At 47.5% G+C, this 25,618-nt stretch overlaps 1 protein-coding gene across 1 annotated transcript in view; it reads left to right on the forward strand.

Annotated features, from left to right (window-relative positions):
• DHX57 (DExH-box helicase 57) overlaps positions 1–25,618 on the forward strand; it is a 218,154-nt gene that overhangs the window by 4,476 nt on the left and 188,060 nt on the right. The window contains exon 3 of the mRNA XM_073627674.1: positions 5,142–5,288. Coding sequence (XP_073483775.1) covers positions 5,142–5,288 — 147 coding nt within the window. The remainder of the gene's footprint in view (positions 1–5,141; positions 5,289–25,618) is intronic.

The raw sequence follows: 25,618 nt of genomic DNA on the forward strand, positions 1-25,618 counted from the left end.
GATAAAATCGGAAGGAAGCGTCGTGACGTCACCCGCGGCCATCTCGCATCCTGTGTACACACTCGCTCATTATCTGGCACTGGATTAGTGCCATGTTTGTAAGTTTTATTCCTTTAATTCACCAATAAATGTTTATCTTGCGGGAAGCACTATGGTGTATCCCTTTCTATTTACATGATCCATGTGTCTTGGGAGTCACGTCGCTTCCTTCCGTATGCGTTGCGTCCCTGGGCGGGGACTTCATCAGCGGATACTGAAGCTGCGCAAGCACCCGCGCTAAATATTCTAAGGGTAATTATAGCAACCACACACCACGTCAGTCGGAGCGGAGTGGGGCGGGGACAACTGAGCAGGGACGTAATCCCGGAAGTGTCCCCGCTGATGTATTGCAGACAAAATAGTAGAAAAAATACCGCTACACCAGCACTTATAATATAAACTTAGAGCCTGCACACCGCACAAAGATGCAGAACAACTAAGTGTGCTTCGTAGCATAATAAAGTTGATAAAAAAAAATTAAAAAAAAAAAAGTATTATTCGGAATAAAGCAGTAAAATACTGAAAAATGTCTTAAAATCATTAAAAAACATCATCATCCGCGACCATCTGCTACAACCGCTACATAAATAAGGATAAAACTTAATGTTCAGTAATAAAAAAAGGGACGCAACGCATACGGAAGGAAGCGTCGTGACGTCACCCGCGGCCATCTCGCATCCTGTGTACACACTCGCTCATTATCTGGCACTGGATTAGTGCCATGTTTGTAAGTTTTATTCCTTTACTTAAATAAATGTTTATCTTGCGGAAAGCACTATGGTGTGTCCCTTTATATTTACATGATCCATGTGTCTTGGGAGTCACTCACGTTGTATAGATACTGTCCACCGCTGTATCCAGACTGGTCGGGATTTGCTGTTTAACATCCAATTTACCCATAAGGGAAGGCGTTTCTGACCCTCTGTAATTAAAGGGTCCCCGTGCTAAGGTGAGAGGCCATCTTTATCATTGGTGGAGGGTTCACATATGCCCATGGATTCATTTGCATGCTGTACCATCACTGAAGATCACTTGGATACTGTTTGATTGTCTGACTCATGGACTTGATTTTAGCGCTGCACCATCTATTTTACATATGGTAGAGTGACATAATTTGCAGTTGAGTGAGCAAATTGATCGTTAACATAAGGTTTTTTATTAAATGACCTTTATTTTGCTCTCATTAATATGACTGCCCAAATAGGGCACGGATTTATAAGAATTGTACTTGACTTAAATGAGAAGTATGGCCAAAGCTTTTTTGGCTCTACTTCTCCAATGGATCACAGGAGTGCAGATCGTTGCATACATACATAGGGGTTGATTTACTAAAACTAGAAAGTGCAAAATCTGGTGCAGCTCTGCATAGAAACCATCAGCCTCCAGGTTTTTTTCAAAGCTTAATTGAGCAAGCAGTAGCCGGTTGGCTACCATGCACAACTACACCAGAATTTGCACTCCCCAGTTTTAGTAAATGGTAGGTTGAATAAAGTCACCAGTTCATCCAGTTAAACCTGTGAGGGTGTGTTTGTTATTACCATTTGTTTCCCATATCCCTGTATATTGCACTCACTAGGATGCCCATCTAAGAGTTTTTTTAAAGTATTGACACTCCCAAATGACACACCCAATTGTGGAAGTGAGTTCCATATCCTTACTGCTCTAACCGTAAATAAACCCATTACACAGTTTATGGTTAAACCGCTTTCTCCCTATACTAGAATCACCATTTAGATATTAATAAAATTGCAATCATCTAACCTCCTTAAGCGTCCCTTCTCCAGGGAGAATAAGTTTAATGTTTGCAGACGTTGCTCATAACTGATGTCCTCTAGTCCCCTTACAACCTTGTTACCCTCCTCTGGACTCTCTACATTTTAGCACATCCTTCCTAAGGACATGAGACCAGAACTGGATGGCATACTCAATATGTAGCCAGACCAGAATTTTGTAAAATGGTAGAATTATAGTCATATCTCTTAAGTAGAGTTGGGCCAAACACGGCCTGGTTCGGTTCGCGCCAGAACTCTCAAACTTTGCAAAAGTTTGGACCCGAACTCCGAACACCATGGAAGTCTATGGGACCGAACTTGAAAAATCAAAAGTGCCCATTTTGAAGGCTTATATGCAAAATAATGGCCAAAAAAGGGTATGGGGGCCTGGCCTTGGGGGACATGTATCAATGCAAGAAAAAAAAAGATTGTTTTTAACCACTTCACGCAAAACGACATACCCATACCTCGTTACTTTGACGCTAAATACCGGGGTTATGGCAGCAGCTAGCTGCCTAAACCACGGTAGTTTCGTGAATGTCGTGCGTTTATCTTCAAGATAAAAGTGGTCTCCGTGGCGGATTCACCACAAGATCACTTTTATCGGCGGTGGGAGAGGTGCCCACCCCCGCCGCGCTTCGATCGTCCCCGCCGGTAGCGACGGAGACTATTACGTCCTCTCCCGTGGATGCCTGGCTGCCGACTGAGGGGAAGATGGCCCCTGCTCGGCTCCATGACATGGGTGGGCGGAAGCGACGTCAAACGCTCTTAAAGGAGAATTTTTTTTTTCCAGTTATATTATTGCATTTTAGTGTAAATATGAGATCTGAGGTCTCTTTGACCCCAGATCTCATATTTAAGAGGTCCTGTCATGCTTTTTTTCTATTACAAGGGATGTTTACAATCCTTGTAATAGGAATAAAAGTGATCCATTTTTTTTTTTTTTTTTTTAAACGGTGTCAAAATAAAAAATTACAAGGAAAATAAATAAGAAAAAAAAATTTCATTTGTTTTTAAAGCGCCCCGTCCTGATGAGCTAGTGCGCAGAAGCGAACCCATATGTGAGTAGTGCCCGCATATGAAAACGGTGTTCAAACCACACATGTGAGGTATCGCCGCGATCGTTAGAGCGAGAGCAATAATTCTAGCCCTAGACCTCCTCTTGCAACTCAAAACTGGTAACCTGTAGAAATTTTTAAACATCGCCTATGGAGATTTTTAAGGATAAATTTGCCATTCCACGAGTGGGCGCAATTTTGAAGCGTGACATGATGGGTATCAATTTACTTGCCGTAAAATTATCTTTCACAATATAAAAAAAAATTGGGCTAACTTTACTGTTGTCTTATTATTTAATTCAAAAAATGTATATTTTCCAAAAAAAGTGCACTTGTAAGACCGCTGTGCAAATACGGTGTGACCGAAAGTATTGCAACGGCCGCCATTTTATTCTCTAGAGTGTTAGAAAAAGTAAATATAATGTTTGGGGGTTCTAAGTAATTTTCTAGCAAAAAAAAAAAAATTTAACATGTAAACAAGTGTAAAAAAGAGGCTCGGGCTGAAGTGGTTAAAGGAGCAGTGTTTTTAATTATGCTTAAGGTGAAACAATAAAAATGAAATATTCCTTTAAATATAGTGCCTGTTCCCTTAGTCTGCCTGTAAAATGGCGCATCTGTACCGTGTATAGTACCTGCTACAGCAAAACAGACATTTATAAAGAAAAAAAATGACATTTAAATTGCCGGCAATAGAAGAATGTTAAAAAAACGGCATGGGGGGCCCCCCAATCAAGGCCAGGCCTATTGTGGGGGTCGAGGGGTGCTCTCATCCCCTGCATGCTCAGATAAGGGGTTGGTGTGAATTTTTTGGGGGGGGGGAGCATGCAGTTTTTATCTTTTTATAAATTTTGGCATGCGAGTTCCCCTTAAAATCCACACCAGACCCTTAGATTTGGTATAGATTTTGAGGGGGGCCCCCACGTGTTTTTTTTTTTTTTTATTTTTTTTTTTGCTTTTTGTTTTTTCACATTTCTCTATTGCCATAAAAATTTTTTTTTTCATTCAGCTGTCAGCGGGGAAACCCATTGACAGCTGATGACTCATCCGTTGTTAAGGACGCCGCGGCTGGCTTCCCGGTCCGCTCCTTAAAAAAGAGCTTTTCACTGTGCCCTAATTGGGCAAAGCTTTGCCCAGTCAGGGCTTAGAATGCACTGTGCAGCACATAGTGCATTGTGGGTCCCTTGACGGGCGAACATCTTGCCGAGCGCCCTGCAAAGTCGCGTGTTTGCTGAACAGGCGATGTTCGGGCCGAACTTTTGCTTGTCCCAAACTGTTCGCCCAACTCTACTCTTGAGTACATACTCTTTTTAATGCATGATAGAAGTCTGCTAGCCTTGTTTGCTGTTGCTTGCTATTTCTAAGCCTGTGGTCCACTAGGGCCCTCAGATCTGTTTCCATCCTGTAATCCCCCAGAGGTCCTCCCCCTAGCATGTAACTTGCATTCCTATTTTTAGTCCCCAAGTGCATAATTTTACATTTAATGTGGTGGAATCTGCGCTTTGAAGAAAAAATAATCTTTTTAAAGTGGCAGAGAGGCTGCTAGCACAAAAGGTAGTATCGCTAAAACAGTAGTGCAGCACCAATATGCAAAGTAAACCAATAAATATACAATATATAACATATATACATACATATAGTGACATATGAAATAACTGGTACAAAAATGCGAAATAAAATAATTGAAAGTCCAGAAGTGACAAAAAAAAAAGTCCCACAGCGTGTTTAGGTGAAAAAATAAAGGCGAGAGCAGCACCAATGATCACGGATGTATATCGCAAGCAGTGTTAAAATGACCAAACACCAACATCAAGTGGACAGGAGCCCAAAGGAGTATCTCATAGTGTGTGGGTGAATTTATTTACCATATAGATAAAATGGCATAAAAGCAGAGCGGTAAATCCGGGAAACTCGCATGTAAAGCTGCTTGCAGACTGGGATCGCGCAGCCGCATGACATCAGCACGAGAATTTCTGGGGCTATGAAAAAGGTTTTTTTTGTTATTTTTAAATAAAACCCAGTGGTGATTAAATACCACCAAAAGAAAGCACTATTTGTGTGAAAAAAATTATGAAAATTTCAGATGTGTACAGTGTTGCAATTGTGATTCAAAATGTGACACGTGGTACCACTCACCCATGAGGGTGCTATGCATTTGGTGAAAGAGCTAATTGGCACTGCATGTGGGGGTCATATTTGGCAAAAATATGATATAATATGTAATGCTAAGTACTATAGAGCTTATTACTTTCCTTATGTTTGTATAATTTTTTAGCCAGGACCAGAGGCACAGCTCTCGAGCCCGTGGTGGCACAATAGTCACCACTTCTCTACAGACTCTTCACATGACCACTGAGAACCAAGCACGGGTAAAAGCTCTACTACGGGATCTTCAAGCTCCAGATCTGGATGCTGCTATTGAGTAAGTACTGAAGTACTGTAACATGACGGTTACAAATCTTTAGGATTTGTTTTAACTGAAAATAATACATATTTTAGGCCAAGATAAATAACATTGTTATATAAATAGGTGGCTGTATAGTAGTTTATATAAAGTACAAGATCACTATTTTTTTCTAATAACACTATATGTGTTTCCCTACACTCATTTCTGCCTTGCATGCCAACACTGACCTTGGATGCATCGCAAACCTACTGACCCTTCGGCCAGGTGGGAAGTGTTTTCAGCCATGTTATGGCTAGGCAGTGCAACAGGTTCTAAAGAGTTAAAGAGGAGAGCCATTGCTCGTATTTTAGCAAAAAGATCCTTTGACTGATAGCAAAAAGATCCTTTGATATTACCTCCAAACCTTTAGGAAGCTTGGTCTACAACCATCTGAGCTGTTATCTCAATGAAAACAACTCTCTTGACCCCTTAAAGTCTGGCTTCTGCCCTCAACACTCCACTCAAAATGTTCTGCTAAAACTCACTCACTGCTTGCTAACTGCCTAAACCAATGGCCACTACTCTGTACCCATACTTTAACACTTTCCTGTTCCCTTGATAAAAATTGACCACATGCTCCTCTTAAAAAAGCTTCACTCCCTCTTCATTGAAGACTCTGTTCTTTCCTGGTTCTCCTCCGACCTATCTAAGTGCTGCTTCAGAGTCACTTGCAACTCCATCTCCTCTTCTCTTCTTTCTGTTGTCCTCCAAAGCTCTATCTAAAACCATTTATATCTATCTACTCCTCCTCCCTTAGTCAGTGAATAGCCTCCAGTGGCTTTCAAAACCACCACTATGCTGGCAACACCCAAATTCCTCTCTCTAAAATTCAGCTCACCTTCAGTTTCCTTGCGCATCCCTATTGTACTAACTGACATCAGTACAGATGTCACACCACTTTCTAAGACTCAATCTTTCCAAAACTGATCTCATAATATTACCTCCCTCCCCTCATGCCAGGGTGCTGGATATAATCCTGGACTCTGAATAGCTCTTTCTGGCCCCCTATCCAATCCCTACCTAAGTTGTATTGCCTTCGTAACATCTGCAAAATACACCCCTTTACCACTTCTGACACCAAACTACTAATTCACAAATGTTTCATCTCTCGCCTTGACTAGAGCAACTCCTTCCTCGTAGGCCAGCTTTTACATAGTGTTATGCGTTTGTGTCTGGAACTGCCTGAACGATTAATTTGGGTAATTTTCAGCCAATGTAGAATTTCTTTGAAATAATACACCAAGTCGATGTGACTACAGACTGGCTATTGATATAAATTAATATTTATTCAAAAAGTAAAATATTAACAATTAAATAGTTTGATCGGTAGATGGACATACACTGCAATTTTACATAAAAATAACAAAAATCGTCTATAATACTCGATGATATATTTATTAAACTCAATAATTAAATTCTCCCTGTGGACAAAATAACCATATAAGCAATTATCGGACAATAGTCTGTGTTTTACGGAATCCAACGGTTATTCCCCTGCAGAAGGAATAAGTGTTAAACTATGTAAAATGGTACACCATTATGGCCCAAAAATAGAAAAATAATTAGAAATGGAAAAATAAAATTAAACAAATATTGAATTGGTTATAATATCGGGGGAGAGCAATTTAGGTATCAGAAGAAATATATCAATAGGCAATCAAATTAAGCAACAATTCAACAGAATGTAAATGTATTATAGTTAGCTTTTTTAAAATGGCCGCTACCAGAGTCGCCTAAGATGTCTACCTTTCCAAAATGATATCTCACTATGTTGGAGCTGTGTCCTGGTGTCACTGAGGTGTCAGATGAAGTGTGGTGATCCGTGTGTCTCTGGATGGGTGGAAGGATGTCTGTCTTGATGGATGTTTCAACTTGTCCTATGTTCAGTTCTCAACAATAAGCTCCTAAAAAATTTTGCTAAGCCTAGGCCAGAAGTTGGAATCTACTTTTTCTTTTTTTTTTTTTTTTTTTTTCTTCAAAGAGTGAAGTTTATTAAGAAGATAATAGAATACATCAATCGTCAAAATGAAAAAGGAGCACATCGCTCATCGAGTACAAAATATAAAAGTAATACAGCAGTCGTAAAAGATGACATCAATAAATTGTAGGCAGATATAGGCTTGTAACACATCCGGATATCTTGTTATGGGCATTGGGAGTCCCGGCGTCGGAGCCCCTTCTGGGAGCTAACTGCTCCGACGAGCCGGGTCTCCCCCATCCCATCTCGCCCCTAACAAGTGAATAACTGTCTAGAGTACAGATACACACCTACAGAAACCGGAAACTGATAAAAGGGATAAAACCAAAAGGAGCTTGTATCACTGTAACCATGGAAGACCATGTCAATAACGCATTTATACATTCGTTACTGGAAAAAAAATAAAAATAAGAAGGGAAGGAAACCAATTGGTCTGTCTATCTCTCATGATGGGTTAAATTTTGGTTGGATGATCCAGTCCAAAACATGTTATGTTTGGGGGTTAGAAGGGTGTTACCTTTGATAATCTGCCCTGAGGCATATAGCCAAGGTAATTAAAAGTACTGAGAGCCTGAGAGACCAATATAGATTTGTATAGAAAACAGGAGAGTGAAAGGAGGAAAGGAAGGAAATAGAAGAGGCAGAGGGGATAGAAAGGGTGAAAGGGGTAGTTGATCTTCAGGAATTATGGGGGGGAAGTGCACAGGAGACCTCAAAGAGGGGGGGGACCGAAAGCCCCTCAGCTAAGGACCACTCCGGTGTACCATCTATCACACATACAAAGGATGCCCTACTAATGTTGCCCAGGGTTCCCAAATAGTGTTAAATTTATTACTGGTATCTAGGATGGTGTTGGAAATTTTTTCTTGCAGCATGATCCACGTGATTTTTTGCTTGGCTAACCGAATGGACACTTTCGGTGATTTCCAGGCCCTGGTGATGGTCATTTTGGCCCCCACTAGAATAAACTGGATCAGCTTCTGTGTATGTTTAGAAATTTTTGGTATGGGACCATTCAGCAATGCAACAATTGGATCTTGTTGCAGAGTGCAACCGCATGTTCTGCGGATAAGGGAGAAGATCTTGTTCCAATACATTCTGATTTTAGGGCATTCCCATAGTATGTGTAAAAGAGACCCCACATGACCGCATCCTCTAAAGCAAAGAGGTGACGTTAGCGGATAGATTTTGGCAAGACGTGACGGTACCAGATACCAGCGTGTGAGAACTTTCAGCCCTGCTTCGCTAATTGTAGTATTAACCATACCTTTAAAGGAGCGGGCAAAATTAATATGCCACTTATCCAGGTCCCAGCTGAAGTCAAGATCTCGCTCCCAGCTTGTCATGTATGCTGCTTTTTCCGTGGGTTCCGCCAGGGATGAGTAGATGAGAGAGATACCCCCTTTGGTGTCCGAGGCTGAGGCACACCATTGTTCATAAGGCGTTACAAAGAGATGGTTTTCATTGTCCTTCCATACCCGATTTAAAAAATGAAAGAGTTGAAGGAATCTAAATTTTTCGGTTGGGGGCATTTCGAGTTTGGAGGTACAGTATGCTAGAGTGAGGGGACCATTGGAGTTGAAGAATTGACCAATTCTATAAAGGCCTTTGTCCAGCCACCATTTAAAGGCCCGAATCTCCAGGCCAGGAGGAAAATTATGATTTCTGAAGATATGTGCCAGGGGGTGCCATGTGGAGATGAGAGGTTTGAACTTATGAAGGGCATCACAAAGTTTCATTGAGTGAGATAATGTTGGTGCTAAAATAGGGGGGCGTTTTTTGGGGATATTCCAAAGCAGAAAGTCTAAGGTGAAACCGGGAACCGCCTCACGCTCCATGCTCACCCAATCTGGTTTGGGTCCTTTCATATAAATAGTTGAGAATTGGCTCAATTGTGCTGCCTGATAATACCACCACAGATTTGGGACCCCTAGTCCTCCCTTTTTTCTGGGCCTAAAAAGCACCTCTTTTAGAAAACCTGTGGCCTTTTTTATCCCAAATAAAACGGATTATGGCAGATTGTAGGCGTTGAATGTGCGATTTGGGGACTGGAATGGGTAAGGAACGAAAGAGATATAGTAGCCTAGGTAGGAGTGTCATTTTAACTGCGTTCACTTTACCCAACCACGAGAGCTTATATAGCGACCATTGGGTCAGGTCGTCCGTGAGCTTTTTGATCATGGGGGGAAAATTATATTTATAGAGAGTATCTATGCCAGAAGTAAGGTTAATGCCAAGATAAGGGATAGATGTGGAATTCCATGAGAATGGAAATTTACTCCTTAGGTTATTTACGATGTCTGGAGGAGTGGAAACATTGAGAGCGACTGATTTGGATACATTAACCTTAAGTCCGGAAGCTAATTCAAAGTCTTGTAAAAGTTGCAATATGTTGGGGATGGAGGTCATGGGAGACGTGACGAACAGGAGGACATCATCCGCAAATAGAGCGCATTTGTGGTAATTTTGCCCACAGCGAACTCCATGGATGTCTGGGTGTTGTCTAATCGCGATGGCCAAGGATTCTATAGCCATCGCGAAGAGAAGGGGAGAGAGAGGGCATCCCTGCCTTGTTCCTTTCTGTATGGAAAATTTATCTGATAGGTGTCCTTGTAGTCTCACCTGTGCCTTAGGTTGATGATAGAGGGCTCTTAATATATTGATAAAGTTTGGGCCGAAACCCATTTACCTAAAATTGTGAAGAGGTAGGGCCAAGCCACCGTATCAAACGCTTTTTGGAGATCTATGGAGAGGAGGAGGCCCCCCTGGGGAGATCCCCCATCCCACCCCGATCTCATTAGGGAGACTGCATTTATCGCTCTCCGCACCTGGTCCGGTCCCTGTCTCCCTGGTATGAACCCTACTTGGTCCTTATGTATGTAGGTATCTATAAAAGAGGCGAGTCTATTGGATAATATTTTTGTCATAAGTTTTAGGTCGTTATTAATTAACGAAATAGGTCTATAGTTACTGACATCGCTGGGATCTTTACCTGGCTTAGGTATGACTGAAACAAAAGCCAAATTGGCATTTGGGTCTAACGGAGATGCTTTAGCTAAGGAGTTGAAGAGGCGGACCAGGTACGGAGAGAGGGAATCTATAAAAGTTTTGTAATAGTGGTTTGAGAAACCGTCTGGGCCTGGGGCTGAGTCTTTTCTGAGCCCTTTTATGACTGCTCGGATCTCAGATTCTTGAAATGGGGATTCCAGAATGGAGCGGTGAGATTCAGAAATTTTAGGCAATGGGGTTTTGTCTAGAAAAGCATCCAACTTTTGTTGAGAAATTGGGCAATCGTCAGAATACAGGTTGGCATAAAAGGATTGGAATGATTTAAGAATTTTACTTGGGTTTTGGGTGTGCGATCCGGATTGGGTTTTTATTTTAGGTAGGGCAAAAGACCTGTGTTTCGGGGTAAGTTTGGCCGCTAGCTGGGGGCCAAATTTGTTCGCTCGTAGATAGAAACTGCCGCTTAGCCAATGGAGGTGCTTTTCTGCGTTGGAGGTCAAAGCTGAATTAAGGGATAGCCTAATAGTATCTAGTTTAGATAGAGATGTAGGATTGGGGTTCAGTTTATGGGACTTGCTGAGATTTTTGTATTCTTTCTCTAGTTTCTTGATATCAAATTGCCGTTCTCTCTTTAATTTGGCTGCAAATTGGATCAATTTCCCTCTGATTACTGCTTTGTGAGCATTCCAGAGCGTGCTAGGGGAGATGTCTGCCGTGTCATTCAATAGAAAATACTCTTTAATATCCTTTTCTAGTATAGTACAGTGGACGGGATTAGCTAGGAGTTTCTCATTTAGGCGCCAAGTGCGTGGGCCAGATGGTGATAATGAATTGGATATTCCTAATATTACTAGGGAGTGGTCAGACCACGGAACATCGTGGATAGAGGCGTGATTAGCAATTTGTATGTCAGAGTTCAATAAGAAAATGTGGTTGATTCTAGCATATGTCTTGTGGGGTGCTGAGAAGTGTGTATAGTCCCTTGTTGCGGGGTTTAATTCCCTCCATGAATCAATGAGTCCCACCGAGTGAATAAGTTTGGCAATCTGGAGGCTTTGTTTGGGGGGTCGTTTAAGGCGAGGGATCCCCTGAGCTGCTTTATCTAAGATCTGATCAAAGGTAATATTGGAGTCCCCTCCCATAATCACCGTACCCTCAAAATGGGGTGAGAGAATTGCCAGTAAGGAGGAGAAGAATTTAGCTTGGCCTTTGTTGGGGGCATAATAGGAAATGAAAGTGTATAGATTACCTTCAATCAGTCCTTTGATTAGAATGTATCTTCCATCATTATCTCGCACAGTTAAAGTGTGAGAGAAAGGGGTTTGTTTGGAGATTAGGATGGCTACTCCTCTCTTTTTCTCGCTAGCGTTTGCAAGAAAAAAAGTGGGGTATTTGTTGTGTAAAAAAGAAGGCGAGTAGTTTGAGGGGAAATGTGTTTCTTGGAGGAGCACTACATCTACTCCTCTTGAGTGATAGCTTTGGAAAGCTTTGCGTCTCTTGACGGGTGAGTTGAGCCCTTGGGTGTTATGGGAGGCAACTTTAAGTGTCCTCTGTAAGGTAGGTGGGTCAGTCATTTTCACATAGGGAGTAACCCTGGTGCGTTAGGTGTGTTCCTACCCGGTTCCTTGATGATGCAGCATGGAGTCTGGGAGAGAGATCTTGCTGTCGCAGCGGAGGGCTCTGGGTAAGGTCGGTCTCCTGTGCACCTCCCTGAAATATAAGAAAGGGGAAGGAGGAGAAGAGAGGGAAGAAGGGAGAGAGAAGAGAATGAAAGAAGAGAGGAAGAATCATTAAATAATACATTCTAGTAACTTCAAAAAAGACTAGGCGTAAAAGCCCAGAAAATCCAGGAACTGGACTGAAAAGTTCAGTTCGAGTCTGAGACCCAAAAACAAAAGGGTCTCAGAAAAACAAGAACAACCTCAGCCGAGGTTGTTAGTCTGGTGTAATCAGTGGGAGGATCTCCCCTGATCACAACAGAGGAAGTGGCAATGCTAGCCCAGCCGAGCCACCGGGGCCCCATCTAATGGGGAGCAATGGAACCTAGTAAGTGTGAGCACAAAAAATTTGAATAATATACCCATATAAAAGACACGGATCAAAAATGATGAGTTGAGCCCAAACTCTAAGAGGTACAAGGGCAAATCACTGTTTTAAATAAAAATGACAAAACAAAATCCTCCATAGGGGAAGGTCCATTAGTAACCGGGAGGGGGGGTGGAGGGTAGGAGCAGGGATGTGGGAGGGAGGGGGGGGAGGTGAAGTGAGGTATAAACTTATGCCCTGGTTTCCCCGGAAGTCAATATAACCTCAAGTGCGGTCCATTATGAAAACCGAGGATAGTTGTTAAAAAAAAAAAAAAAAAGGGGGGGAGAAGAAGGAAAACAACCCGGAGTCATCTTCTTCCATCTTCATTGCAGTGAAGAGAGTGGGGGGAGATCAGGTAAGTGCGACCACCCTCACTGATGGATAAGTGGGGTCTGATGGGGTGTATGCAATGTACACCATAGCCCCTCCTCAGAGGGTACAACCTTAGGGAGAAAAGGGAGTCACAAAGTCCTTATAAAGCTGAGAAGAGATGACTTCATCTTGGAGGAAAGGAATCGCGGTGACGCTTCGTTTGCTGTTTGTTCCAGAGGGGGGTGATGGGGCTGCCTGGAGGGGGTCTCTTAGAGGAACTTGACTTGGACGGAGGATCCTGGGGGGAAGCTTCTTGAGAGATGAATCCAAGTCGCAGGAGTAAGTGTTCGCCTTCTTGGAATGAGGAGAATCCATACGATCTTTCCTTATGTTGGAACTGAAGACGGAAAGGGAAAGTCCAGCGATATTTAATTGATTTCTGAGAGAGGATTTCAAGCAGAGGTTTTAAAGCTCTTCTCTTTAGGATTGTAGTTTTGGAGATGTCTGCGAAGACTTGAATCTTGTTTCCTTGGAAGGATAAGGCGTCTAGATTCCGAGATCTTTTCATGACCTCCTCTTTGGTCTCGTAATAGTGGGGCTTCACCACTATATCCCTCGGGAGCCCGTCCTGTCTGGGTGGTTGCAGCGCTCTGTGAGCCCTGTCAATCTCTAGTTTGCGGTCAGAGATATCCGGGATCAGTTCTTTCATGAAAAGCTGCACCGTGTCATGAATATTAGTTACAGACTCAGGGATACCTCGAATACGGAAGTTTCCTCTCCGATTACGATTTTCCAAATCGTCAATCTTCCCTAAAGCTGTTTCAAGTTGATCTTGCATCAAGTGAATGCAGTCGGTATTCTGATTGGTGCGCGCAACAGTTTGATCAACTGCTTGTTCAATCAAGTCAATGCGGGCCCCCAAGCTCTGTAGGTCTGCCTTAATAGACGTGGTGATTTGTGCTGCGTTTTGGGCCAGGCCTGTGGCCAGCATGTCTGAAAAGCAATTCAGAAGTTGTGCCATGTCTGACTGGTTGGGAGAGTTCAGCGATGCTGCCTGTTGTATAGCAGAGGATGGGGCGGGAGCATGCAGTGAAGGGATATGGAGCATGTCAGTTAGGGTCCTGTTAAAAACGGAGTCTTTGCTGGTAAGATAGGCATTCTTGGGGGAGATGTTACTCACAGAGGATCCCGGTGTGATGTTGGGAAGCTGATCCTCCTCTGGGATGTCAGCCATGCTGACTCCGTCTCCTGTGTCTGCCTGTGAGGAGGTTGCGGCCGCCATCTTAGATGTAGTGGGGTCGGGTAGGCCAAAGGAGAGTTTCCTGCTAGCCGCTGGGCGCTGTGATCGGTTGGGCATATAGATTTGTGCCCGCTAGCCTCCTCTACCAGCGGGTGTTAAGCAGGGACGGATCCGCTAAGTAATCCAGCGTCTGGGGACCGCGGAAGGCTCGGCTGTGACGGAGCTTCCGTTCAGAGCGTCTTCCCGGGAGTCCCGCGCATGCGCACTCTGGAATCTACTTTTTCATTGGTTAATTTGGTTAACCATCATAGTTACATAATAGGTGAGGTTGAAAAAAAGACACAAGTCCATCAAGTCCAACCAAGTGTGTGATTATATGTCAGTATTACATTGTATATCCCTTTATATTGTGGTCGTTCAGGTGCTTATCTAATAGGTTTTTTGAAACTATCGATGCCCCCCACTGAGACCACCGCCTGTGAAAGGGAATTCCACATCCTTGCCGTTTTTACAGTAAGGAACCCTCTACGTAGTTTATGATTAAATGACTTCGTGTTTATTTAGGGCAGTGCCATCTTTTATCACCAGGTATCATCCTAGGACAAGGAATGTCTGTTCTAATTTGCTCTTATAAAATAATCTGTTGTAGGAAGGTTTTAATTTCTCACTATAACAAGTATGGCCATGTGATGTTTCTAATATATAAAAAGATGTATTTCCTATCTGCTGTGGCTATCAATATCATTTATACATATAGACGAAAGAAAATAACTATAGATACCGGTATATGGATAAACATGATAGTCGGCATACTTGAACTGATACATGTACACTATTTCTAATAATAATAATAAAAAATCAACATTCTCAGTTTATAATGGGATTATAACTACAACAGTTTAGGCGATATGATATTTTAGGTCACAGTCATACTATCATATACGCCTGTGTATAAGGAAACAGTGAGGTTCCTATTGGTATATTTTCGTCAACGTTTGAATAAACTGCTCTATTGTCCGTAGTTCTATTTTAGCATTTTAGCATTTTATTTATATATATATATATATATATATATATATACTTTTTCCATCTGTCTTTCAGCTGGTAAGATTTTATAGACCAGTTTTAAACTGACCAGGTACAGTGCATCCAGAAAGTGCTTCACTTTTTCCACATTTTGTTATTATACAGCCTTATTCCAAAATGGAATAAATTTGTTATTTTCCTCAAAATACTACAAACAATACCCCATAATGACAACGTGAAAGAAGTTTGTTTGAAATCTTTGCAAATTTATTAAAAATAAAAAACAAAAAAAATCACATGTACCTAAGTATTCACAACCTTTGCCAAGACACTAAAACTTGATCATTCCACTGATCATCCTTGAGATGTTTCTACTACTTGATTGGAGTCCACCTGTGGTAAATTCAGTTGATTTGCAAAGATTTGGAAAGACACACATCTGTCTATATAAGGTCTCACAGTTAACAGTGCATGTCAGAGCACAAACCAAGCCATGAAGTCCAAGGAATTGTCTGTAGACCTCCGAGACAGGATTGTATCGAGGCACAGATCTGGGGAAGGGCACAGAAAAATTTCTGCAGCATTGAAGGTCCCAATGAGCACAGTGGCCTCCATCATCGTAAATGAAAGAAGTTTGAAACAACCAGGACTCTTCCTAGAGCGGGCCGCCTGGCCAAACTGAGTGATCGGGGGAGAAGGGCCTTAGTCAGGGAGGTGACCAAGAACCCGATTGGCACTCTGAAGAAGAACAACCATCTCTGCAGCATTCCACAAATCAGGCCTGTATGGTAGAGTGACCAGACGGAAGCCACTCCTCAGTAAAAGACACATGACAGCCTGCCTGGAGTTTGCCAAAAGGCACCTGAAGGACTCTCAGACCATGAGAAACAAAATTCTCTGGTCTGATGAAACAAAGCTTGAACTCTTTGGCCTGAATGGCAAGCGTCCTGTCTGGAGAAATCCAGGCACCGCTCATCTCCTGGCCAATACCATCCCTACAGTGAAGCATGGTGGTGGCAGCATCATGCTGTGGGGATGTTTTTCAGCAGCAGGAACTGGGAGACTAGTCAGCGCTCTGGACCTCAGACTGGGGCGAAGGTTCATCTTCCAACAGGACAACAACCCTAAGCACACAGCCCAGATAACAAAGGAGTGGCTACGGGACAACTCTGTGAATATCCTTGAGTGGCCCAGCCGAGCCCAGACTTGAACCCGATTGAACATCTCTGGAGCGATCTGAAAATTGCTGTGCACCGACGCTCCCCATCCAACCTGATGGAGTTTGAGAGCTACTGCAAAGAAGAATGGGAGAAAATGCCCAAAATAGGTGTGCCAAGCTTGTAGCATCATACTCAAAAAGACTCGAGGCTGTAATTGGTGCCAAAGGTGCTTCAACAAGGTATTGAGCAAAGGCTGTGAATACTTATGTACATGGGATTTTTTAAATTTTTAAAATTTTTAATAAATTTGCAAAGCATTTAAACAAACTTCTTTCACGTTGTCATTATGGGGTATCGTTTGTAGAATTTTGAGTAAAATAATGAATCCATTTTGGAATAAGGCTGTAACATAATAAAATGTGGAAAAAGTGAACTGCTGTGAATACTTTCCGGATGCACTGTATGTTGACTTTCCATTCACCTGTGTAAATATGCATGTTGCGGGTCCTTCAGTCTCGAAACACAGATTCAAGTTTTATTTACTTTCTGTTTTGACATTCTGTGTATCTTGCCTTTTTTGAAGGTTAGTCTATATTACTGGTTGTTGGAACGCAACATGTTTTAATATTATACAGTGGGAATGGAAAGTATTCAGACCCCCTTAAATTTTTCACTCTTTATTTTATATTGCAGCCATTTGCTAAAATCATTTCAGTTATTTTTTTTCCTCATTAATGTACACACAGCACCCCATATTGACAGAAAAACACAGAATTGTTGACATTTTTGCAGATTTATTAAAAAAGAAAAACTGAAATATCACATGGTCCTAAGTATTCAGACCCTTTGCTGTGACACTCATATTTAACTCAGGTGCTGTCCATTTCTTCTGATCATCCTTGAGATGGTTCCACACCTTCATTTGAGTCCAGATGTGTTTGATTATACTGATTGGACTTGATAAGGAAAGACACACACCTGTTTATATAAGACCTTACAGCTCACAGTGCATGTCAGAACAAATGAGAATCATGAGGTCAAAGGATCTGCCTGAAGAGCTCAGAGACAGAATTGTGGCAAGGCACAGATCTGGCCAAGGTTACAAAAAAAATTTCTGCTGCACTTAAGGTTCCTAAGAGCACAGTGGCCTCCATAATCCTTAAATGGAAGACGTTTGGGACAACCAGAACCAGTGGCGGCTGGTGAAGTTTTAGGATGGGGGGGCGCCAGACCCCGCCCTTCCTTTTTGACCCCTCGTGTGGTTAGCGTCTGAGATGAACGAGGGATGGAGGGAGAGGGACAGCAGGCCTAGATCCTACACAACAATAGAAATGTCTATTCTACAAAGTTTAACAATCAGCAGATAAAGATACTCCAAACACTTGGTGTTAGCGCTTCAATCATCCCGCACCATGGTTGTTATGGTGTCAGGATGATTGAAGCGCATTATTACTATTATTACATTGTAATATAAAATGAAATCATTCAACTCACCGTAATGCAGAATCAGTGGGAGCCCCGAGTGTGTCACCTGCCACGTCGCCTACAACCAGATGCCATCAGGTGTCCCCAGCAGTCCCTCCTTACATGCAGCCTCTGTACATAAAATGCAGCCTCTGTCTCCCCAAATGCAGCCTCTGTCTCCCCAAATGCAGCCTCTGTCTCCCCAAATGCAGCCTCTGTCTCCCCAAATGCAGCCTCTGTCTCCCCCAAATGCAGCCTCTGTCCCCCCCCCCCCCCCAAATGCAGCCTCTGTCCCCCCCCCCCCCAAATGCAGCCTCTGCCCCCCCCCCAAATGCAGCATGCCTGTGTCCCATTAAATGCAGCCTCTGTTCCCATTAAGATGCAGCCTCTGTTCTCCAAATGCAGCCTCTGTCCCCCCCAAATGCAGCATGCCTGTGTCCCATTAAATGCAGCCTCTGTCCCCCCCAAATGCAGCATGCCTGTGTCCCATTAAATGCAGCCTCTCTTCCCCCAAATGCAGCATGACTGTGTCCCCCCCCCAAATGAAGCCTCTGCCCCCCCCCCCCAAAATGCAGCATGCCTGTGACCCATTAAATGAAGCCTCTGTCCTTCCCCAATGCAGCCTCTGTCCCCCCCCAAATGCATCCTCTGTCCCCCCCCCCCCCAAAATGCAGCCTCTGCCCCCCCCCCAAAATGCAGCCTCTGTCCCCCCCCAAAATGCAGCCTCTGTCCCCCCCCAAATGCAGCCTCTGCCCCCCCCAAATACAGCCTCTGTCCCCTTACATCAGAGTTGCCATTAGTGTCCCCCCACAGCAGGTGTCCCCATCAGAGTCCCCCCACAGCAGGTGTCCCCATCAGAGTCCCCCCACAGCAGGTGTCCCCATCAGAGTCCCCCCACAGCAGGTGTCCCCATCAGAGTCCCCCCACAGCAGGTGTCCCCATCAGAGTCCCCCCCACAGCAGGTGTCCCCATCAGAGTCCCCCCACAGCAGGTGGTCCCCATCAGAGTCCCCCCCACAGCAGGTGTCCCCATCAGAGTCCCCCCACAGCAGGTGTCCCCATCAGAGTCCCCCCACAGCAGGTGTCCCCATCAGAGTCCCCCCACAGCAGGTGTCCCCATCAGAGTCCCCCCACAGCAGGTGTCCCCATCAGAGTCCCCCCCACAGCAGGTGTCCCCATCAGAGTCCCCCCCACAGCAGGTGTCCCCATCAGAGTCCCCCCACAGCAGGTGTCCCCATCAGAGTCCCCCCACAGCAGGTGTCCCCCATCAGAGTCCCCCCACAGCAGGTGTCCCCATCAGAGTCCCCCCACAGCAGGTGTCCCATCAGAGTCCCCCCCACAGCAGGTGTCCCCAATCAGAGTCCCCCCCACAGCAGGTGTCCCCATCAGAGTCCCCCCCACAGCAGGTGTCCCCATCAGAGTCCCCCCCACAGCAGGTGTCCCCCATCAGAGTCCCCCCCACAGCAGGTGTCCCCATCAGAGTCCCCCCCCACAGCAGGTGTCCCCATCAGAGTCCCCCCCACAGCAGGTGTCCCCATCAGAGTCCCCCCCACAGCAGGTGTCCCCATCAGAGTCCCCCCACAGCAGGTGTCCCCATCAGAGTCCCCCCCACAGCAGGTGTCCCCCATCAGAGTCCCCCCCACAGCAGGTGTCCCCATCAGAGTCCCCCCCACAGCAGGTGTCCCCATCAGAGTCCCCCCCACAGCAGGTGTCCCCATCAGAGTCCCCCCCCACAGCAGGTGTCCCCATCAGAGTCCCCCCCCACAGCAGGTGTCCCCATCAGAGTCCCCCCCCACAGCAGGTGTCCCCATCAGAGTCCCCCCCCACAGCAGGTGTCCCCATCAGAGTCCCCCCCCACAGCAGGTGTCCCCATCAGAGTCCCCCCCCACAGCAGGTGTCCCCATCAGAGTCCCCCCCCACAGCAGGTGTCCCCATCAGAGTCCCCCCCCACAGCAGGTGTCCCCATCAGAGTCCCCCCCCACAGCAGGTGTCCCCATCAGAGTCCCCCCCCACAGCAGGTGTCCCCATCAGAGTCCCCCCCCACAGCAGGTGTCCCCATCAGAGTCCCCCCCCACAGCAGGTGTCCCCATCAGAGTCCCCCCCCACAGCAGGTGTCCCCATCAGAGTCCCCCCCCACAGCAGGTGTCCCCCATCAGAGTCCCCCCCCACAGCAGGTGTCCCCCATCAGAGTCCCCCCCCACAGCAAGGTGTCCCCATCAGAGTCCCCCCCCACAGCAGGTGTCCCCATCAGAGTCCCCCCCCACAGCAGGTGTCCCCATCAGAGTCCCCCCCCCCACAGCAGGTGTCCCCATCAGAGTCCCCCCCCACAGCAGGTGTCCCCATCAGAGTCCCCCCCCACAGCAGGTGTCCCCATCAGAGTCCCCCCCCCACAGCAGGTGTCCCCATCAGAGTCCCCCCCCACAGCAGGTGTCCCCATCAGAGTCCCCCCCCACAGCAGGTGTCCCCATCAGAGTCCCCCCCCACAGCAGGTGTCCCCATCAGAGTCCCCCCCCACAGCAGGTGTCCCCATCAGAGTCCCCCCCCACAGCAGGTGTCCCCATCAGAGTCCCCCCCACAGCAGGTGTCCCCATCAGAGTCCCCCCCCACAGCAGGTGTCCCCATCAGAGTCCCCCCCCACAGCAGGTGTCCCCATCAGAGTCCCCCCCCACAGCAGGTGTCCCCATCAGAGTCCCCCCCCACAGCAGGTGTCCCCATCAGAGTCCCCCCCCACAGCAGGTGTCCCCATCAGAGTCCCCCCCCACAGCAGGTGTCCCCATCAGAGTCCCCCCCCACAGCAGGTGTCCCCATCAGAGTCCCCCCCCACAGCAGGTGTCCCCCATCAGAGTCCCCCCCCACAGCAGGTGTCCCCATCAGAGTCCCCCCCCACAGCAGGTGTCCCCATCAGAGTCCCCCCCCCACAGCAGGTGTCCCCATCAGAGTCCCCCCCCACAGCAGGTGTCCCCATCAGAGTCCCCCCCCCACAGCAGGTGTCCCATCAGAGTCCCCCCCCACAGCAGGTGTCCCCATCAGAGTCCCCCCCCACAGCAGGTGTCCCCATCAGAGTCCCCCCCACAGCAGGTGTCCCCATCAGAGTCCCCCCCCACAGCAGGTGTCCCCATCAGAGTCCCCCCCCACAGCAGGTGTCCCCATCAGAGTCCCCCCCCACAGCAGGTGTCCCCATCAGAGTCCCCCCCCACAGCAGGTGTCCCCATCAGAGTCCCCCCCCACAGCAGGTGTCCCCATCAGAGTCCCCCCCCACAGCAGGTGTCCCCATCAGAGTCCCCCCCCCACAGACAGGTGTCCCCATCAGAGTCCCCCCCCACAGCAGGTGTCCCCATCAGAGTCCCCCCCCACAGCAGGTGTCCCCATCAGAGTCCCCCCCCACAGCAGGTGTCCCCATCAGAGTCCCCCCCCACAGCAGGTGTCCCCATCAGAGTCCCCCCCCACAGCAGGTGGTCCCCATCAGAGTCCCCCCCCACAGCAGGTGTCCCCATCAGAGTCCCCCCCCACAGCAGGTGTCCCCATCAGAGTCCCCCCCCACAGCAGGTGTCCCCATCAGAGTCCCCCCCCCACAGCAGGTGTCCCCATCAGAGTCCCCCCCCACAGCAGGTGTCCCCATCAGAGTCCCCCCCCACAGCAGGTGTCCCCATCAGAGTCCCCCCCCACAGCAGGTGTCCCCATCAGAGTCCCCCCCCACAGCAGGTGTCCCCATCAGAGTCCCCCCCACAGCAGGTGTCCCCATCAGAGTCCCCCCCACAGCAGGTGTCCCCATCAGAGTCCCCCCCACAGCAGGTGTCCCCATCAGAGTCCCCCCCCACAGCAGGTGTCCCCATCAGAGTCCCCCCCCACAGCAGGTGTCCCCATCAGAGTCCCCCCCCACAGCAGGTGTCCCCATCAGAGTCCCCCCCCACAGCAGGTGTCCCCATCAGAGTCCCCCCCCACAGCAGGTGTCCCCATCAGAGTCCCCCCCCACAGCAGGTGTCCCCATCAGAGTCCCCCCCCCACAGCAGGTGTCCCCATCAGAGTCCCCCCCCACAGCAGGTGTCCCCATCAGAGTCCCCCCCCACAGCAGGTGTCCCCATCAGAGTCCCCCCCCACAGCAGGTGTCCCCATCAGAGTCCCCCCCCACAGCAGGTGTCCCCATCAGAGTCCCCCCCCACAGCAGGTGTCCCCATCAGAGTCCCCCCCCCACAGCAGGTGTCCCCATCAGAGTCCCCCCCCACAGCAGGTGTCCCCCATCAGAGTCCCCCCCCACAGCAGGTGTCCCCATCAGAGTCCCCCCCCCACAGCAGGTGTCCCCATCAGAGTCCCCCCCCACAGCAGGTGTCCCCATCAGAGTCCCCCCCCCACAGCAGGTGTCCCCATCAGAGTCCCCCCCCCACAGCAGGTGTCCCCATCAGAGTCCCCCCCCACAGCAGGTGTCCCCATCAGAGTCCCCCCCCACAGCAGGTGTCCCCATCAGAGTCCCCCCCCACAGCAGGTGTCCCCATCAGAGTCCCCCCCCACAGCAGGTGTCCCCATCAGAGTCCCCCCCCCACAGCAGGTGTCCCCATCAGAGTCCCCCCCCACAGCAGGTGTCCCCATCAGAGTCCCCCCCCCACAGCAGGTGTCCCCATCAGAGTCCCCCCCCACAGCAGGTGTCCCCATCAGAGTCCCCCCCCACAGCAGGTGTCCCCATCAGAGTCCCCCCCCACAGCAGGTGTCCCCATCAGAGTCCCCCCCCACAGCAGGTGTCCCCATCAGAGTCCCCCCCCACAGCAGGTGTCCCCATCAGAGTCCCCCCCCACAGCAGGTGTCCCCATCAGAGTCCCCCCCCACAGCAGGTGTCCCCATCAGAGTCCCCCCCCCACAGCAGGTGTCCCCATCAGAGTCCCCCCCCCACAGCAGGTGTCCCCATCAGAGTCCCCCCCCCACAGCAGGTGTCCCCATCCCCCCCCCACAGCAGGTGTCCCCATCAGAGTCCCCCCCCCACAGCAGGTGTCCCCATCAGAGTCCCCCCCCACAGCAGGTGTCCCCCATCAGAGTCCCCCCCCACAGCAGGTGTCCCCATCAGAGTCCCCCCCCACAGCAGGTGTCCCCATCAGAGTCCCCCCCCCACAGCAGGTGTCCCCATCAGAGTCCCCCCCCACAGCAGGTGTCCCCATCAGAGTCCCCCCCCACAGCAGGTGTCCCCATCAGAGTCCCCCCCCACAGCAGGTGTCCCCATCAGAGTCCCCCCCCACAGCAGGTGTCCCCATCAGAGTCCCCCCCCACAGCAGGTGTCCCCATCAGAGTCCCCCCCCACAGCAGGTGTCCCCATCAGAGTCCCCCCCCACAGCAGGTGTCCCCATCAGAGTCCCCCCCCACAGCAGGTGTCCCCATCAGAGTCCCCCCCCACAGCAGGTGTCCCCATCAGAGTCCCCCCCCACAGCAGGTGTCCCCATCAGAGTCCCCCCCCACAGCAGGTGTCCCCATCAGAGTCCCCCCCCACAGCAGGTGTCCCCATCAGAGTCCCCCCCCCACAGCAGGTGTCCCCATCAGAGTCCCTCCCCCACAGCAGGTGTCCCCATCAGAGTCCCCCCCCCCCCCCACAGCAGGTGTCCCCATCAGAGTCCCCCCCCCCCCCACAGCAGGTGTCCCCATCAGAGTCCCCCCCCCCCCACAGCAGGTGTCCCCATCAGAGTCCCCCCCCCCCACAGCAGGTGCCCCCCCCCATTTTCCACACAGCGGTACTTACCTTGGGTCTCCTGCGGTGTCCTCCTCCTCACACTGGCACCAGCATTCTTCCTGTTTCCTCTCTCGGGCGCAATGAGAGATAGAGGCAGGAAGTGACATCTGACTCAGGGCAGATGTCAATCAAATCTGAAGTGCCAAGTAGCTTCCGCCCGGCGCCTGTAGTATGTACTGTATTACTATGGCCGAGCGGAAGCTACTCGGCGCATCAGAAAACGCCACAAGGCGGGCTAAACGCCCGCAAATGCAGCGCCACGTCTGCAATCTCGTGATTGTATAGACGTGGCGCTTCCTATAAGTGCACTGTGTCCGGCGTCGCACTGTGTCCGGCGTCCGAACACAGTGCACTTAAGGACCTTTTTTTTCCTTTTTTTTTTCTTTTTAACCACTTGAGCCCCGGACCATTATGCTGCCTAAGGACCAGAGGTCTTTTTCCAATTTGGCACTGCGTCGCTTTAACTGCTAATTGCGCGGTCATGCAATGCTGTACCCAAACGAAATTTGCGTCCTTTTCTTCCCACAAATAGAGCTTTCTTTTGATGGTATTTGATCACCTCTGCAGTTTTTATTTTTTGCGCTATAAACGGAAAAAGACCGAAAATTTTGAAAAAAAATGATATTTTCTACTTTTTGTTATAAAAAAAATCCAATAAACTAAATTTTAGTCATACATTTAGGCCAAAATGTATTCGGCCACATGTCTTTGGTAAAAAAAAATGTCAATAAGCATATATTTATTGGTTTGCGCAAAAGTTATAGCGTCTACAAACTAGGGTACATTTTCTGTAATTTACACAGCTTTTAGTTTATGACTGCCTATGTCATTTCTTGAGGTGCTAAAATGGCAGGGCAGTACAAAACCCCCCCAAATGACCCCATTTTGGAAAGTAGACACCCCAAGGAAATTGCTGAGAGGCATGTTGAACCCATTGAATATTTATTTTTTTTGTCCCAAGTGATTGAATAATGACAAAAAAAAAAAAAAAAAAAAAATATTTACAAAAAGTTGTCACTAAATGATATATTGCTCACACAGGCCATAGGCCTATGTGGAATTGCACCCCAAAATACATTCAATCAGTTTCTGAGGCCATGGAATGCCCAGGTGGCACAAAACCCCCCCAAATGACCCCATTTTGGAAAGTAGACACCCCAAGCTATTTGCTGAGAGGCATATTGAGTCCATGGAATATTTTATATTTTGACACAAGTTGCGGGAAAGTGACACTTTTTTTTTTTTTTTTTGCACAAAGTTGTCACTAAATGATATATTGCTCACACAGGCCATGGGCATATGTGGAATTGCACCCCAAAATACATTTAGCTGCTTCTCCCTGAGTATGGGGATACCACATGTGTGGGACTTTTTGGGAGCCTAGCCGCGTACGGGGCCCCGAAAACCAAGCACCGCCTTCAGGATTTCTAAGGGTGAAAATTTTTGATTTCACTCTTCACTGCCTATCACAGTTTCGGAGGCCATGGAATGCCCAGGTGGCACAAAACCCCCCCAAATGACCCCATTTTGGAAAGTAGACACCCCAAGCTATTTGCTAAGAGGCATGGTGAGTATTTTGCAGCTCTCATTTGTTTTTGAAAATGAAAAAAGACAAGAAAAAACTTTTTTTTTTTTTTCTTTTTTCAATTTTCAAAACTTTGTGACAAAAAGTGAGGTCTGCAAAATACTCACTATACCTCTCAGCAAATAGCTTTGGGTGTCTACTTTCCAAAATGGGGTCATTTGGGGGGGTTTTGTGCCACCTGGGCTTTCCATGGCCTCCGAAACTGTGATAGGCAGTGAAGACTGAAATCAAAAATTCACGCCCTTAGAAAGCCTGAAGGCGGTGCTTGGTTTTCGGGGTCCCGTACGCGGCTAGGCTCCCAAAAAGTCTCACACATGTGGTATCCCTGTACTCAGGAGAAGCAGCAGAATGTATTTTGGGGTGTAATTTCACATATTCCCATGGCATGTTTGAGCAATATATCATTTAGTGACAACTTTGTGCAAAAAAAAAAAAAAAATTGTCTCTTTCCCGCAACTTGTGTCGCAATATAAAATATTCCATGGACTCGACATGCCTCTCAGCAAATAGCTTGGGGTGTCTACTTTCCAAAATGGGGTCATTTGGGGGGGGTTTGAACTGTCCTGGCATTTTATGCACAACATTTAGAAGCTTATGTCACACATCACTCACTCTTCTAACCACTTGAAGACAAAGCCCTTTCTGACACTTTTTGTTTACATGAAAAAGTTATTTTTTTTTGCAAAAAAATTACTTTGAACCCCCAAACATTATATATTTTTTTAAAGCAAATGCCCTACA

The sequence above is a fragment of the Aquarana catesbeiana genome, linkage group LG04 (assembly GCF_042186555.1).
Source record: "Aquarana catesbeiana isolate 2022-GZ linkage group LG04, ASM4218655v1, whole genome shotgun sequence".
Taxonomy (NCBI): Eukaryota; Metazoa; Chordata; class Amphibia; order Anura; family Ranidae; genus Aquarana; species Aquarana catesbeiana.